Source organism: Ahaetulla prasina, chromosome 1 (assembly GCF_028640845.1).
Source record: "Ahaetulla prasina isolate Xishuangbanna chromosome 1, ASM2864084v1, whole genome shotgun sequence".
Classification (NCBI taxonomy): domain Eukaryota; kingdom Metazoa; phylum Chordata; class Lepidosauria; order Squamata; family Colubridae; genus Ahaetulla; species Ahaetulla prasina.
In genome coordinates this window covers 281,414,718-281,433,686 of record NC_080539.1, presented here as the reverse complement: position 1 = coordinate 281,433,686, position 18,969 = coordinate 281,414,718, and the positions used below count along the sequence as shown (strand labels likewise).

Below are 18,969 nucleotides of genomic sequence, written 5' to 3'. Positions count from 1 at the left end.
ATAGATTCTTAGGCAAAAAAACCTGTGAAATGGAAAAGTGGAACAAAATGAAATGAAGGTGATTTTTTTAAAAAAACAAAAGACTGAATCATGGAAGCAAAGCAAGCAGCAAGCAAGCATGAAACAAATGTAAATCCCCCCCCCACTTATAACTGGAACCGGTAAAATAAAAATGTATCCTTGACTATATTTTGATGTTCACTTTATGATTATACAATTATTTATTAAAATAAGTGATGTGTTTGCTTATCTGCACACCTGTGTATATTTTAACACTCAGACTTATTGTGATATTGATAGATTTATATGCAAAGACAGTTTCTTAGACTCTTAAAAAGATGGAATGAATGTATTAAAAATAGAATACTTGGAAACCAGCCACTCGTATATTTTGGGCAGAGTTTATCGTCCAGGAAATATGATCTATATATTAAAGTAAACATTGTATTCAGGCCAGACTAGGAAAAAAAAATGCAGGAAACACTTGAGGAGGAATTGTTAAACATAGGTATATGCAATCTGTCACATACTCTTTTGTGTGTTTTTTTTCCCCGTTTCCTTTTTCTTTCTTTAAAGAGAGGGGGGGGGATTGTTTAGATAGAAAGAGGCTTGCTGGGATGTATTAATAATAAGAGAGTAAAATGGAGTTCTATTCGAGCGGGGCATTCTCCATAGACCAACTGACCTTTTCCCGCACAGCTGCCTTGAATTATTTGTCTGTCTTTTTCAAACAATATCAATTCTATTTTCAGACCAGACATTTCTCTCTCCAGTCACATATATAACAGATTCATGGAAGCCATGTGCTGAAGTGGTGTGCTCTATACTTAGTGATGTGTCCTTATTTCCTGCCTTAATTTTAATCACTTAAAACAAACCCACATTTTAGTCTCAAAGCTGCAATGTCTATCCTTCTGGCCAGCATCCTCTGATTAGTGTTTCCTCCTGAGGCTGAAGGCAAAACATCTTCTTTATTTTATTCATTTATTACAGCAGCTGAGCAAAATAGGTGAATCTTTCAAGGTTTTGTGGCAACTATTTTTTTAGTTTCTTCACTGGAAAAGAGATTTGAAATAAATTGCTTCCTGTTCCAAATCAACATGTCCCCTTTAAGGCTATTTTTTTTTTCCTAATCACATTTTGAAAGGTATTTTTCCATTCAGATTTTCACTGCCTACCTAATAAAATTAGGTGATGACATCCACATACAAAGCCAGCATTAGAGATCAAGCACCAATAGAAAACATTTTTCTATCAGATGAAATAAATGCAATATATCTTAATTTGATATGTTCAGCTATAAATCTCAAGTGAACAATGATACGATGAGTGATTAAATGCACGCTCCCAAAATATTATTATGAATTATCATCCTTTGTATAACTGATGGCTTTAAAAATACTTCAGGATATTTGATCAAGGTAATGATCAGTAGATATTTTTCTCTATAGACAGTCTAATCTATCTGTAGAGGCTGATGTCTAAAAGGAATGCTTTGAAGGTCTTTTAGTCACTCTGAAGATATATTTGGTGTGTTTAATTTTTGGAAAGGAGTTATAAATTAGAGGAAGAGAAACTTTTTGGTTCATAGAGTGTGGTGATTTGTTTGTAGGGGTCCAGAAGGCATAGCTTTGGACTGGACAGGAAATCCAACTGAATATAATGGGGCTTTTGTAGCAGTTGTGTATATGAATATATTGTAAATCTAGAAAATATTACAAAGCTATTGTAAGTAATCTATATGTCCTTACTGAGAAGAAATTAAACTCATCATTAGTACTGTAATTGATCTTACTACTCAAAATCTTATTGCAATGAGGTTTTTAAATCATGAAGATACTTGTTTCATATAAAGATGGATTTGGGATCATCAGAAAATATTAAATATTTAATATAAAATTATTCTGTATATATTTAAGAAATAGCTATTTTCTTCTTAAACACTGAATTTGGGCATTGTATTTTTTTCCCCAATTTAAATTCTGTCTTTTCTCCTGGTACACAAGGGAACATATTTCTAATTTTATCCACAAATAAGTTGTGAAGTAAATTGGGCTGAGAAACCCACCCAGTTTCCAGCAATAAGTCTGGAACTGAACTTGGATCAGTTCCAACATTTATGTCTTTCAGAGAACACAAACTTAAATCAACTACAGGTGGTCCTTGACTTACAACAGTTTGCTTAGTGATCATTCAAATTTATAATAGCACTGAAAAATGTGACTTATGACCATTTTTCACAGTTAAGACTGTTGTAGCATCCCCACAGTCATGCCAAGGAAAGTCATAAAATGTGATCAGAATTCAGTGGCTTGACAATTGACTTGTATTTATGATGGTTCTCCTGGAGTCAAGTGATCACCTTTTACAACCTTCTGACAAACAAATGGAAAGCCAGATTCACTTAACAACTTAACAACTGTGTTACTAACTTAACAACTACATAGATTCACTTAACAACTGTGGCAAGCAAAGTTATAAAATGGAGCAAAATTTACTTAACAACTCTCTCATTTAGCAACCAAAATCTTAGGCTCAACGGTGCCTATTGTGCCTCAATTGCGGTCATAAGTTGAAGACTACCTGTTTAGAACTATACACAACATGTTGTCCATTCAGGCATAGTTCTCAATAATTCCATTAATTTCTTTCAGGGTCTTTGGTGCAGCGATACTACTGACATCTACCCTCAACATGCTAATACCATCTGCTGCTCGGGTGCATTTTGGATGTGTCATCTTTGTTAGAATCTTGCAAGGTTTGGTTGAGGTATGGAACTGAAGTGCAAACGCTTCTATGGACACCTTGATTTGCCAGTCAGGTTCTCCTTATTATGCCCCTCAGTGCAGGGGTAAAATGCTACTGGTTTGGGTAGGTTCGCTCGGACCGGTAGTAAAAATTGCTTTAAAAAAGTAAAAAAAAGATTTTGACAATCAAGTGTGACAATCCGCTGTACCGCATGATCATCAGAACCTTTTTTTTTACTTTTTTAAAGCAATTTTTTACTACCAGTTCGGGTGAATAGGTAGTAAAAAAAAGTAAAAAAAAAGTTAGCCACACCCACCCAGTCACATTACTCTCACCAAACCACGCCCACAAAACCGGTAGGGAAAAATTTTGAATTTCACCACTTCCTCAGTGTGACATTTTGTTCCTCTCCTCCCATTGAAGTGGGAGGAGAGGTTAGCAATGGCATAAAAAGAATAAATGAAACCCATTCCTATAGTCACTTCAGAGGAAAAGGGAGCCCCGTTGCCCTGGGCAACCGGTCCTGGACTGCTTCCAACTCACCACTATCTTCATCTTTTGTTTTCTGTCTGCAATTCCTATTCAGCTTGGCATCTTCAAGTATCTTAAAAGGGCAGTTTCAAATTAAGTGTTCAAAATAATGGCATTTGGGGGAGTGCCATTGTTGTGTTCGGCTGGAGAACACATGACCAGTAACCAGCAGTTGATTGGTTAACCGCCGATGCTATAGCCGGCGGGAGAATTAAGGAGCTGCTATTGGCTGAGCTGTTTACAGCTCCAATATAAAAGGGCTGTCAGTTTAGAGCTTGCTCGCTTGCTCACCTCAGTTAATTGTTTGTAGTTAATAAAAGAACTGTTAATGGTTTTCCTGCATTGCCTCACTTCTTGCTGTTGTTTTGCGAATACAACAGCCATGCCTCTCTATGCATGTTGCTTCTGTGAGATGTGATGAGCTACCTGAACAAGCACAAACCAACTTACTTTGGCCACAGCCCCACTTGCTGTAGCGTTATTCGCATTGGAAAATAACCCCAAATGTGCTTTTTCAAAGTTAAAATATCCCATAAGCTATAGAAAGCATTTACTTGGCATAAATGGTCAGATATTTGATGCATAAATGGGATGATGCAAATACAGAATCTCTTTTAAAACTTTTTTGTTTGTTTAAAATCTGGAGGCAGCAGAAAATGGAGAAAGTCAGTGATTGCAAGAAAACACAGCAAAAAGCAACAAAAAGGTATCCATAAACTGGGAACTGGCAATTAAATGATATTCAGACTGGATTAGATGACTTTTAAGGTGCATGAGGACACAGATTGTTGGGGGAAATATGCTGATTCTGTAAACCGCTTAGAGAGGGCTGTAAAGCACTGTAGAGCGGTATGTAAGTCTAAGTGCTATTGCTATTCCTACTCTTTAATTCTGGGGTCACATATCTGGGCTGCAAAAAACTGTATGACCGCTAGATAGCAGCAAAGAGTTGGAATTTTCTGTAGCAATTTTCTGCCATGTCTAGAGGACATCTGGATTTTGCCATCAAAATATGGTAGCCAAGACATGGGGCCTCAAGAAGAGCTGTAGCGGAAGAGAGCAGTACAGAAGCAAGGTGAACTCTTGTTGCTGATCACTTGTCCTCGCTGCAAACTAGATGCAGCAGCCCTCTGCACTTTAAGTGGAGGCCTCAGAGGCCCCATTGGTTCCCCCAGATACCATTGTGGTCTGCTCTCTTCCTGTTTTTGCTCTCTTCTTCCTTCTTCCCAGTGTGAAGAAATGAAGAAATGGTGATTGCACATCACCATGTATTCATAATCTAATTTTGTACATTGTTTTTGATCGACTGTCCTTATCCACATGACTAATCAAAGAATGCATAAAATTAATGAATCAGAAGAGGAAAAACTCCCAAAGAATGTTGACTCAAATTCCGGAAAATCACTGAAAAAGGATTAATACATTTCCAGGATATTATATGTCACATATAATCAACATTCCTCATTCTTCCGTCTTTTTCAGTGTATGATCTACCTACAAATACTCTCAGATTTTATCATTTCTGCACTCATCCTTTGGGCCTTGCAAAAGGGCTTGAAGATCTGAGTCTGCCCCATGTGGGTAGGGGTGTAATTTGGGGGATGAATAATAGATTAGACAGACCTCCACATTTTGCTCCCTTCCTCTCCATCTTGGTCAATTATTAGGTGAATATTAACTGAATTTTAAATTTATGGTATTTATTATTTTAATGTTTTATATGGTATTTTTATTGAATGATTGCAAGCCCTTTAAGAGTCACCTTGGCGAGATGGGTGGCATAGAAGTTAAATAAATAAACAATAAATAAATACATTTCCCGCTTTTGTTTGCATGTCAGTTGTAGCATCTGTAAACCAAGTAACCTTCTTCACAGGGTGTAACTTATCCAGCTTGCCATGGAATATGGAGCAAGTGGGCTCCTCCTTTAGAGAGAAGTAGACTAGCAACTACATCCTTCTGTGGTAAGTGACATCTCCATTATTTCACTTGTTTTGTATTCTCCTTTTTCTAACATGCGCTGAAATAAACTTTCTGCAGCTCATCATTAATATTCAGACACACTGATTGGAGTAAGTTTTGTTTTCACAGAGAACTAGAGATTTAATTAGTAGACTCATTCTGTTTGTTTGAACAAAAATTAAGAATTTGAGAACTTATGCTTGAATGTTAGACATCTTATTCAGGTGGGATCATTTGGATTTATCAGTCTGAATTAATAATTATGGAAGAATAATGCGTTTTCCCAGGTTTTGTGCATTAACGTATAGGTCTGGAAATGATATTAAGTTAAGCCATTGTAGCTGTGAGATTAAATTAAAGGATCTAAGCATAGATACAGATCACAATATTAATACATTGAAGATGGTGTGGTATGTAGCTAAGATGCAGAAAGATGCAGGTTATATTCTTCCTTTAGTCACAGAGACAGCTGAGTATTTTGAGGTCATCACTCCCAGCCCTAGATTGGGAAATGGAAAAAAATATTTATGTATCAATTTACACTGGGCAACCATGATAGTTTATGGTCTATAAGCTTCAATGAAGAGACCTTCATTCAGCAATGGATGAGATTCAGGTTGTTAAAAGCAATAATAATAATTAAAATGCTACATCAGCTTTCCAGCTCAACAAATAAAGACATGTGGATCCAAAAGAATCTGTTAAGTATTCAAGGCTACTGTTTATTGGGTACATTTTTTTCTGGATTTATAGGATGGTTATATGAACTAATTATCTTGTAACATTAAGATAAGATTGTGTGATTATTTGTAGAGGTCATTTTATCTATTTTCAACTTCTTGTACACCTGAAAGGAAACTGATTAGGAAAGAATGACCAAAATAATTCATATGGTCACTTTAAGATATTAGAGAAAAGTTTTCTTAGAAACTGGAAAAATGTCTTCCAAAGGCATCCAATAGGAGTCACAATGAAATTCCCATCACATAATTCTTGGCTTTGCATAATGATATCACAAGATATGAATGCCACTGCCCCTGCAGATACCCAAGATGCCAATGGGAATTAAATTTCAGACTTGATGCCATTGCAACAGATGTTTATAATTTACTCATGTTTTTGTTTTTATTATTATTATTCTTGTCTAGGATCTTATGCAGGTGCAGTCATTGCAATGCCATTGGCTGGGATTTTAGTGCAATATACAGGATGGTCTTCTGTGTTCTACGTGTATGGTATGATCTTTTCTTCTCATCTTGCCTTAGAAAAGAAATGTGGGAGAGTTAGCAACCATAAATATAATCCAACAGTCTTAGAGGAAGGATAAAGCATCCATTCAGGACTGTATCCAATAATGTCACTCTACCCAACAATGTTCTGAAATTCAGGGAAACAAGGAAAGGTGATTTTTGGCAACCCCTTGCTTATGGGTCCATCATTCTCAATGCTGTTCTAATTTTTTTGCTGGAACAAACTGGAGTGGGTGGAGGGCATGGGCTTGACAACTCAAAGCCAGTTTTGGGATCCCAGATTATGACTCACAATATGGCTAATACTATATATATAAATATAGTAGAATCAAGACGAGAAAAGCTCTGGGGGAATTTAGACAGAAAGAACATTCAAAATGGACAAATTGGATCGCCTAGAAATACAATTCCCCAAACAGTGAAATTGTTCAGAATGTCAAATTTGGCCTAAATGAGGACAGTGACTCAATCATGTTGCACTTAATTCAGTGTAAAGCAGGGCAGGTTGAATTGCCATCCACGAACCTGATCTTCGATTAGAATAATTTTTATGGAAATGAAGTTAATTATTGTAAAAGGCGTAGAAAATTCTCAGTAACAAACTGTAGGGGAGCAGAAAGGATGTTTCTGTAATATCCTTTTTCTGTTTTCTATCAAGTGGGTTTTTAACTGAAAACTTGTGATAGCAATTGCATTTAGGGAAAAAATGGTAGGTGGGACATTTTTTCTATAGTCAGTAACTATTACAAATTCGAGATAACTCCGGATGAAGAATAATCAATCTTTGGAAGGCATAAAATGTTATATGATAACTGAACATTTCCTCCCAAATGTCTCAAATTTCATTCATGCAATATTTCCTAGGTTTTCTTGAGAGTCCAGTAATTTTCCAAGTGTTTTCAGAGATATTAGGATTTGCAAAGTTTAGACCATTTTTAAATTAACATTGTTTTAAGAGGGGCAATTATATGAAACATGTGGATTTGAAGAATGAAACTAGAGATGAAAAAATTCTCCACAACTAATTCCCTCCATATGTGAATGATATCCCAAGGATCAGATTTATTTTTACCCATCCTTTTCTTTTTCTCCCAGGGTTTGGCCACAGTTCTTATTCTTCTCCATCTCCGCTATAAGATTCAAGTGTCAGGCCATAATAGATAAGACCTGAGAGCTAGCGCTCATCCCATTGACCTTTTATTTTATGCATTCTCTTTCATTTTGTGTATGGAATCCATTGAATTGGATAGGAATTTTTATTCAGCTTTTTAAGGTGGTATTTTTCAGCTGGGCTGCTGTGTCTTGTACCCATTATATTTCATGGAATCTTCTGAAAAGGCCTAAGCTTATGTTGGGAACTGATGGTGAAGAAATGAACATATGACACATTTGCTTAACTTAATAGAAGAAGAGGGTTTTTTTTGGGGGGGGGCGAGGGAAGCTGTGATCAGGAAGAATTTACATCCCTGATTTTATAGAGTTACATCAGACTTTGCAACTGTACCCCATACATGATTCTAGCAGAGTGGTAGAATTACTGGGGATTGCATACTTTCTTAGTCCCTTGGGGAAATACATTTGAAAACAGAATTAAAATATATTCGTAAACTTAGAGATATAATTTAGAGAGTGTCTGTTTAGATAAAAACCAAGGTAACTTCAAGCAAGTGATTTTTTTTAAAAAAATGTTTGCTTCTTGTGTAGGAGGTTTCCATTTCAATTCCATTTCAATTTGTCATCTTATTATGCTCAACAGGAAGTTTTGGCATTATCTGGTATATGTTTTGGTTTCTGGTGTCATATGAGAGCCCTGCAACACATCCTACAATTACAGATGAGGAGCGCAGATACATAGAAGAAAGCATTGGAGAGAGTGCTAATCTTCTAGGAGCAATGGAAGTAAGGATTTTACTACTGTGTGTGTTTCTGTACAGACCTCAAGAAAAATAATAAGCTGCCAGCTAAGCCAGGGACTGTACTAAAAATGAAGATGGTTTCATCTGAGCTATGTAGCACTTAATCTTGTTATAGGGTTTTTTAAAAATTCAATTGCTATATTAAATCTCATCTTTTGGATTCTCACTCCAGTCCTTACTTCAGGGTAAAGATCATGTAACACCAAGAATAATGTTAACAGTTAAATAATAACAAAGTCAAATTGCTATGTATGTGATTACACACACACACACACACACACACACACTTTGAAATCAAATCTTTATTATGGTCAAAGGCCAGCAAAATAAGTCAATAGAATATGTATTCTATTTCTTTCTCTGATTTTCTTTTGTTTTCACTGTGTTTCCCTTCACATATTTAATACATAAATGAAAATAAAAATTATATTAACAATAACATGACAGATTGTTTGTGGTGTCTACATACATACGCGATTGTGCTGAAGAACAATAATTACAAAAAATAGAGCCAATAAACCATGAAATCTAGTTTTTAAAAAAGTGGGAGGTAATTGGAACATAATTTTTCAAGATCTAGTATATTGCTTGTAGTTCATGGTGCTGAAATCCCTGGTCTCTTGAAATTTTCAGTTTCTGTTTGTTTTTCTCACCTGCTAGTGAGAAAGGAGAAATGCGGAAGTGTGCAGAATAAGAATGCAGAATAGGTGCGGAGTCTTACTGGAAGTCTCTAATATGTCCAAGAAATAACCAGCTGCTGTCTTCATTTACAGAAATTCAAGACTCCATGGAGAAAATTTTTTACTTCTATGCCTGTCTATGCAATCATTGTTGCAAACTTCTGTAGAAGTTGGACTTTTTATCTGCTCCTTATTAGTCAACCTGCTTACTTTGAAGAGGTGTTTGGATTTGAAATAAGTAAGGTAATTTATGTTATTTTAAAAGCAACATGAGCTGGCATATTGTAAAGGTTCTTGGACTGCAACATAAAATATATGGACCTTCCTTAATACTCACCATGTTTCCTATCCCACCATTTTTTTTAAAAAAGATTCTTATAAGTAAAAATAAACAAGCAAAAAGCTAGCTTTCTGTTAAACAAAGTATTATCCTTAAACATAATTTGTATTTTCATCGTGTTTCTGATTCTCATAGAAGCCAGAGAAAATTTTAAAAAATAAAAAAGTGGGTAACTATAATGTAGTGTAGTGCTCTCTCTCTCTCTCTCTCTCTCTCTCTCTCTGTGTGTGTGTGTGTATTTTGCTTTCCTCAAAGAGAGTAGCACAATGAGTGGGTATGAGCATGCATTAAGAGCCGTGGTGGCACAGTGGTTAGAGTGCAGTACTGCAGGCTACTTCTGTTGACCACCAGCTGCCAGCAGTTTGGCAGATTGAAGCTCACCAGGTTCAAGGTTGACTCAGCCTTCCATCCTTCCAAGGTCAGTAATATTGTTGATCCAGATTGTTGGGGACAATATGCTGACTTTGTAAACCACTTAGAGAGGGCTGCAAAGCACTATGAAGTGGTATATAAGTCTAAGTGCTATTGTTATTATCCAACCACAGCGATTAAAACAGAAATTCAGAACTTCATAACTTCATGGAGATGAATGTACAAAGGTGGCTGTCCATCTACTGTCCAGATACTACATGCTGATTAGAAAGTTCATGGACCATGGGTCCTCTTTTTATGATGCTTCAATGTTTGGCAGCATTATTCTTCCAAGTTGAAGAATATCATCTGTAAAGAAGGAAAAACATGTATTTAATTGATAAATAGAACACTAGATTTCTGTTATGTTATGTTCATAGGTAACGGCTTTGTGATTAATTCTTGAAAAACTACTTTTAAACTACATGAAGGGCTTTGGTTTCCCCACCCTTTTTTGTTGTTTTTTGGTGTTTTTTTTGGCAATGATGGTACTCATGGTTCAAAGGATTACCGATGACATCACTGTTGCACAGGTGATGCTCTTTGCAATGGTGATATATGATATACAGTTATGTTCAAAAGTTTGAATTTACAGTCCCTAGGAATTATCTAGAAAATCCAGTTCCTGCTTTTCTGTGGTATTAGACTGAGCTGGTTCATAATTGTAGCCTATTAATTGCAGGTATCCCTCAATATATTTTGCCTTCTAGCCTAGCTTACTCTGGCAGGTCTCACTGTAGAAAGCAGAGTGGTATTTCTCATATAAACTACTAGGTCAGAAATAGCATGTAAGATTAGATCATTTTACAGCAGATGTTTACCTTTTTAAGTACACTAGCTTTTATGCCTGGTGAAATTTACCTAAGATTTTTTCCAGTCTACAATACATTTTAAGTATTAAACCATATTGTACCATGTTTTGCATTAGCTTACAATGTATTCACCCATCAGTACAAAGCAATGTATTTTGCCCTTTCAGTTTCTGGCCCACTCAGGAAAACATAACTTGGTGGTCCTGTTGGGTGATCAAATCATGAAAGGCATGTTGTCTCAAGCTCCATCTCTTATCACATGTCCTGTGATCTATAGAGGTTGTGGATGCTCCAGAACTTGTTGATGCTCTAAAACTGCAGGTTTTTAAGAAGAGATTGGACAACCATCTGTCTGTAATGGTAAAGGGTTTCCTGCTTGAGCAGGGCTTGGACTAGAAGACTCCAAGGTCCCTTCCAACTCTGTTAATTCTGTTATTCTATACCTTGTGAAAGGCATAGAGCTTGCAATAAAGAATGGCATGATGCTGTTTTAATTGTTTTGCTCAAGTTACTGGATTCTGTTGATAGCACTAATTGATCCCCCAAGCCGTGGTGGTGCAGTGCTTACCGGTAGAACACAGTATTGCAGGCTAATTCTGCCGATTGCCAGCAGTTTGATTCTGACCAGCTCAAGGTTGACTCAGGTTTCCATCTTTCTGAAGTCAGTAAAATGAGGACCCAGATTGTTGGGGGGCAATATGCTGACTCTGTAAACTACTTAGAGATGGCTGTAAATGGATCAATATTGGCAATTCCAAATCTCAATCAACAAGTGCTCTCTCTTACTCATTGGCAAAAAGAATCAGAACACAAAATACAAGCTGAATGGACATGACCTTGTAGATGACCCTCACTCTGTCAAGGACCTTGGAGTACTCATATCTAATGATCTAAGTGCCAAAGTCCACTGTAACAACATCGCCAAAAAGGCATTAAGAGTTGTAAACCTAATCTTACGTAGCTTCTTTTCTGGTAATATCACACTACTAACCAGAGCATACAAAACATTTGCTAGACCAATTCTCGACCAATTCTCGACCAATACCGCTCATCTGTCTGGAATCCACAGTGTATATCAGGCATTAATACAATTGAACGTGTCCAGAAATATTTCACAAGAAGAGTCCTCCACTCTCTACTCACAACAAAATACCTTATGCCACCAGACTAAAAATTCTGGGCTTAGAAAACTTAGAACTATGGCACCTTCGGTATGACCTGAGCGCAGTTCATAAAATTATCTGTTACAATGTCCTACTTCAACCACAACAATACATGAGCACACAATAGTTACAAACTTAAAGTGAAACACTCCAAACTCGATTGCAGAAAATACGACTTCAGCCACAAAGTGGTCAGTGCCTGGAATGCATTACCTGACTCTGTGGTTTCATCCCAAAACTCCCAAAATTTTAACCTAAGACTGTCTACTGTTGACCTTACCCTATTCCTAAGAGGTCTGTAAGGGGCGTGCATAACAGCAACAACGTGCCTACCGTCCCTGTCCTAATGTTTTCTCTATTTGTATCTATTTTATGTATCCAATCCATACTTATACTTATTACCTAATATGTTCTTGACAAATAAATAACATAAAAATAAATATAAGTCTTAGTACTATTGCTATCCCCCTGAACTTTAGCTCTTTTAACCCTATCCTTAAATAATCACCTGGGATGCAAGATTCCAATTGGAAGTTCCTCCTACCTCCATTTTCAACCTCTGAAGAATATTTAATTTCCCTCATTATTTCTCAACTGTCAACTCTCTAGATCCAGTGCCTAATGCTACTTAGAATGCTGCAATTGCAGCCTTAAAGTCTGCTAGGAGGCAGAACAGAGGCAGCTCCAATTCCTCTGCATAAATATTTTTCTTCAGTTTCTTGCCTACTACCATGAATCCTTTTTTAGTTCTATCAACACCAAATTCATCTTTTGGACATACTGGGAATAGCAACGATAGGGGTAGATATTAAATATTTTGCTAAATCGATCTTCAGGGAGACAAGGCCTAAGTAACAATTTGCAATTTGTCAACATTGAAATGCCGAGTCCAGATATTCTGAAAGAGTTGTAATTTATATTTGGTCTAGGACACCATTATGTGCTGCTTATTTATTATTAAGAAAATGTGTGTAGCTGGGAAAGTTGCTATAAATATTATTTTGTACTGTCATAGATACACTCACTAGAAGCAAAAAGTCTAATTTATATCCACACTGGTGACATTTATTTTATTAGAAATGATCAAGATAATCTACCTTTAAAAGTTTCCTTGGGTTTATAAAGCCCGCCTTTCTCAAACTGGTGCCAGGGTCCATACAGGTTGGGAATTATGATTTATATAGTCCAAGGCATTTGAACATTAGCAGTATAGGTAGTCCTCAACTTATGACCACAACTGAGTCCAAAATTTCTGTTGCTAAGTGAGACAACTGTTAAATTAGTTTTTGTCCCATTTTAGAACCTTTCTTGACACAGTTGTTAAATGAATCACTGCAGTTGTTAAGTTGATACCCTGTTTCTCCAAAAAGATGACACACCTTGAAAAGAAGCCCTATCATGTTTTTGAGCACAGGTAAAAAATAAGCTAGGGTGGGGATGGGGGTGATGGAGCCGCCCAGCTTACCAGGCCTCACACATCCCGACACCCGCCTTGACGACTTCTGTGGCCACTTGCCGCCACTCGCACGCATTGCCCTGGCCTCCATTTCACCTTCAGATGCCTGACGGAAGGCATTTGCAGCCAATAACAGAGTTCCAGAGCTCTATTATCGGCTGCAGATGCCTGCCGGAAGCTCCACCCCCGTCCCCACTCTAGCTTATTTTTTACCTGTGTACCTCACCCTATCCCCTGCATGCTAAAGTGGGTGGGGTCTTAATTAAGGTTAATTTTGTGGGTGGGACTTAATTTGATCACACACACTCAAAAACATCAATAACTAGCTGTTTTTTTCGGAGGTCAAAAGTGCAAAAGAGAGACACGATAACACGATGGTTAAATGAATCTGGCTTTCCCATTGATTTTGTTTGTCAGAAAGTTGCAAAAGTTGGTTGCATGACCCCAGGACATTGCAACTGTCATAAATATGAATCAGTTGCCAAGTTTTGAATTTTGATCACGTGACCATGGGGATGCTGCAACAGTCATATGCGTGAAAAACAGTCGTAAGTCACATTTCTCAGGGCCGTTGTAACTTTGAACGGTCACTAAATGAACTGTTGTCAGCTTAGTCATCTACTCATCCCCCCACAACAATCAATTTATTCTATTAGAACTCATTTGTTAAATTTTCTGATTTTAGGTGGGAATGCTGTCTGCCCTGCCACATTTAGTGATGACCATTATTGTGCCTATTGGGGGACAAATCGCAGACTTTCTAAGGAGCAAGCAAATTCTTTCAACCACAACTGTCAGGAAGATAATGAACTGTGGTGGTAAGTTTACTTATTATTAAAAGGTTTGTTCGAACATCCTACAAGTATTGCATTGTTTAAAATATCAAATTCACCACAGATTCATATAAGCCAGGGGTGTCAAACTGGTGGCCTGTGGGCCGGATGCATCAGACACAGGCCACGCCCACCCCCAGGTCTGCGAAGGGAAAAAACATCGCAATACATCATGTGACGGCAACGCAATGTGTCATGCTATAAGATGATAGAGCACAAAATTGATTTGCTTCTAACTGTTGTAAAATAGATGTACCAGCATAACTAAAATAACAAAACACTGAACATGAATTTGGATAAACTCTGGGAGACAGTGGAGGATGGGGGAGGGCATTGGCGTGCTGTGGTCCACAGGGTTGGAAAGAGTTGGACATACCCCAGCAACTCAACAAGGAAAGCAGTTTCAAAAATCCTTGATTAATACTTGAACCATGGTAGTCAATCACCACTGATATTCATTAATAACCTGGAGAAAGAGGGTTAGGGTTAGGGTTAGAGTAAGGTAAATAAAGTTCCTTTCCAGTTAAGCTCCACTTGTGGTGAATTCATGGACACAGAATCACAGAATTAGAAGACATCATAAATATAATTTAATCCAACCCAGCTCGGTGTAGTATTCAGTAAAGTATCTGACAGATGGATGTTCACCAATTAACAGAAGAGAATATTTGTATCTCAGGGCTGAACTGTGGGAATCTTTGGGGTTTTCGAGCTTGGCTGAATGCTTGCAGACATTTCATTACCCAGCTAGATAATGACATCAGTGTGAATAAATGTGGGATTTACTGCCTGTTTATATACGATAGCTTCTTCTGGCAGTTTTGATGAAGACATAGACTTTTTATGATTCTTTGGCTATTACACATTTTATTTTCTCTGTTTTAAGTTCATTTTCATGGTTGTGTATATTGTATATATACTTTTCCTGGCAACAATATGGAAGCAGTTTATCATTGTCTTCTTCCAATACCTTTTGGCTTTCAAATCTATTCTACAACTCTATTATTTACTGAAGTCTCTCCTCTATGTGCTAACCAAATTTACTCTGCTTAGCTTTTTGAAATAAGCTAAGACTGGCTAGGTGCTGCTATCTAGCTGTATTGAAAAAACAATAAATACTATCAAGGTTTTTTTCCCCCCAAGGCTTTGGAATGGAAGCAACCCTTCTCTTGGTAGTTGGATATTCTCATAGTAGAGGTGTGGCCATTTCCTTCCTTGTTCTTGCTGTGGGGTTCAGTGGATTTGCTATATCTGGTAAGTTAATAATCAGTGTAATATATTACATTATAATAAACAAGATAAGGTGAGAAATATATACAGAGCTTAGCTTCTGGATTCTTCCAACCCTTTTACTAGCAATGGTCATAGGAGGCCCAAATTGGCCTGTATTTTCCTCTGCATGAAGGAAACTTCTTGTAACTGGATGAGATAACATGTTGTGACTGGATATGAGTATCACTGTGACTAGGTGGCTCAGTGGCTCTGACTAGGTGGCTCAGTGGCTAAGACACTGAGCTTGTCGATCAGAAAGGCCAGCAGTTCGGTGGCTCAGATCCCTAGTACAGGTCTCCTGCCTGAGCAAGGGGTTCGACTAGATGACCTCCAAGGTCCCTTCCAACTGTGTTACTGTTCTTACTTCCTATGTCTGCAGGAAAGCATGTGCTGCGCTGCACATACTTCATACTGGGGCATGTGGCTGACAGGAAGGAATAAGGTGGGCTTAGAATAGAGCAGTCACCAAATTCTCAAGCTGCATTTTCTCTGCAAACCACCTGTCAGACAAATGTTTCTTTGGCCAAATTCTTCCATTATATGAATCTTTGGCCAACTTCTTCCATTATATGAAATCGTTAGTTCAATTGCAGAGAGTAATTGTGCTGATACATCCCGAATCTCTTTACATATTATTTTCCAGAATTCTGTTAGGTTTAGAGCAAAAAGGAAGAACGAAAGCAAATTAGGGAAAACTCATGAAACACTATAGATACTAACCATAGAAATAATCTGTATTTCTTTATTTCATTTCTTTATGAATAACACATTGTATTGTGTGTATTTCTGTTTTACCCTCATGTTGCATCTGGATATATTTTGTATCAGGAAGCATAGAGTGAGCTGTGTATACAGCTCACTGGATCTTATGGAGGAATGGATCTTATGGAGGAATGGCTTTATAATGGATCTTATGGAGAAATGGCATTTTCAGCCACTATCTGATTATGTCTCTCATTCACATGTATCTGAGATGCTTTCTGCAGTGCCTGCCAGATCCGTCCCTATCTTTCTTTTGACAGCTGCTTCTACTACGCCAGCTTTGGTTCTGTTCTTTCCATTTTTGTAGAGTTATCTTACTGATAGACAGACAGATCCTGAGTTCATGCATTTAATTTATTTACAACTGAGTTGGAAAGAATATAATATAAGAATATGGATCTAAATGAATGTAATATTATCTCAAGGTTTACTATGAATACTGTTCTAATCATAATAAGAAAAACAAATATTTAGTGATGTATTATTTTTCTATCATTCTGTTAACAAGAATGATTTTATATTACAGGATTCAATGTCAATCATTTAGATATTGCTCCGAGGTATGCCAGTATCTTGATGGGGATTTCAAATGGAGTTGGAACATTGTCTGGGATGGTATGCCCTATAATTGTTGGAGCAATGACAAAAAACAAAGTAAGTAATTGTAACAAATTGCAGTTTCCAAAATTAGCTTTAGTTTTTATTAGCCTTGAAAAAAAAATAGTATTCATGTGCAACCTGATCAAATTCATTATCACATGTCACAAGTTTAAATGGTGTAAGTTCACATGTTATATTCCAAAATAAAAGCGAATTCTTACTAGCTTTTTCACTTATCCTGGTGAATAAGATGAGAAATAATAAGGACAACATTCATTGGGTATTCTATTTTAAAATATCGCTACAATTTTATCCTTATTTTCTCTTAAGATTTTTCAAGTTTTTCAAGCTAGCTTTTGCTGTTACCCCTTACTCCTTAAAGTGCATTTTCTTCTTCCTTTGTACAATAGTTAGATACAGTTCCATACTTCCTACAGAAATTATTATAAGCCAAAAGAATCCTTCACAACTATTGTGACCTGAACTTTCTATGCTATTCTGATGGCCCCATCTTTTTTGTCCTAGACACGTGAAGAATGGCAGTATGTATTTCTTATTGCTGCTTTGGTCCATTATGGTGGAGTCATATTCTATGGAATATTTGCTTCGGGAGAAAAGCAACCATGGGCAGACCCTGAACAGACCAGTGAAGAAAAATGTGGCTTCATTCACGAAGATGAACTTGATGAAGAAACAGGGGACATTACTCAGAATTATGTAAATTATGGTACCACTAAATCTTACGGTGCTACAACCCAGATTAATGGTGGCTGGCCAGATGGCTGGGAGAAGAGAGAAGAATTTGTACAAGAAGAAGCACAAGACTCATATAGTTACAAGGAAGGGGAGGATTATTCATAACAGGCCTATGTTGGGTATATTTTGTAATGTTTGTGATTTATTCATTGTGATTGTTTACGCACGCGTGCACCACACCCACGGACACAAATGTGACATAAACATGTAAACACATATCAGACAAGAAGGTCTTACTATAAAAACCAAGAAATACTACCATTTAAGTGCAATCTGTATGAGTTTGTGACATTTCATCACTTCCATTTGGGTGTCTCCATTCTATAGAGTTTTAAGGGTTATCTGGTCAAAACAACACAGGAAACTAGGTCTTTGCAGTATAAAATGAGTGGAAAAACTCAAAACTAAGGAAAAGCACAACTACCATCCAAATTGGGACATCAGATGTTCAGTTTAGAAAGCCAAAACTTCTTGACCATTTAAAAATGCACTTACATATTGTATTGAAAGAGAACAAAACATTGATTGTGTGGAGGTTTACTTGGTACAATGTAAGAAATGTATGGTTGGTCAAAATCAAGGATTTCTTATCGAGTAAGACTTCTATTTTAGCCCTAGTTCAAGTCCTTTAAAGAGAGTTAAATTGGGACTTTACAGAGCAGTCTAAAATATAATATTTGTTTATTGTGATTATATAACGTCAGGCTATTTTATTTTTGTTAATTGGTTGCTTTTATTGAACATTTAGGCACAAACTTTTCATTTTTGTTATTTGCAGGTCAATACATCAGATGTTTGTGTCAGGTTCTTCCTGATAGCTATCAACCAGTAATAAATAAATATATATATATATATTCATACATACATACATAATATATATATATATATATATTCATACATACATACATACATACATACATATATACATACATGTGCATATATATATATATATATATATATATATATATATATATATATATATATATATATATATATATATATATATTCATACATACATATATATACATACATGTGCATATATATATATATATATATATATATGTATATATATATATATATATATATGTGTGTGTGTGTGTGTGTGTGTGTGTGTGTGTGTGTGTTTTCTGAGGTTTTCGCGGGTGTTTGTATGTAGGTCTTTGGTTATTCGGGTTTTCTCCCGCGTAAAATTGGAAGTGTCTTGATGACGTTTTGCCAAAGTCTCATTCGTCATCTTCAGGTTGTGCTTCTGGGAGCAATGCTCCCAGACAACAAACGAATGACGAGACACACAATTACACGGAGAAAACCCAATAACAAAGATCTATATATATATATATATATATATATATATATATATATATATATATATATATATATATATATATATGTTTTTGTAGGTTTTCACGGGTATATGTATGCAGGTTTTGGTATGTTTGGGTCTTTTCCCATGTAAGATTGAATGTATTTAGACAAT

General features: G+C 36.5%; 1 protein-coding gene across 1 annotated transcript in view; it reads left to right on the top strand.

Annotated features, from left to right (window-relative positions):
• SLC17A6 (solute carrier family 17 member 6) overlaps window positions 1–17,597 on the top strand; it is a 66,673-nt gene extending 49,076 nt beyond the window's left edge. The window contains exons 4-12 of the mRNA XM_058162498.1: window positions 2,655–2,769; window positions 5,156–5,243; window positions 6,390–6,476; window positions 8,248–8,390; window positions 9,181–9,330; window positions 13,955–14,087; window positions 15,246–15,356; window positions 16,663–16,790; window positions 17,262–17,597. Of these exons, the coding sequence (XP_058018481.1) occupies window positions 2,655–2,769; window positions 5,156–5,243; window positions 6,390–6,476; window positions 8,248–8,390; window positions 9,181–9,330; window positions 13,955–14,087; window positions 15,246–15,356; window positions 16,663–16,790; window positions 17,262–17,597 (1,291 nt within the window). The remainder of the gene's footprint in view (window positions 1–2,654; window positions 2,770–5,155; window positions 5,244–6,389; window positions 6,477–8,247; window positions 8,391–9,180; window positions 9,331–13,954; window positions 14,088–15,245; window positions 15,357–16,662; window positions 16,791–17,261) is intronic.
• The last annotated feature ends 1,372 nt before the right edge of the window (window positions 17,598–18,969 follow it).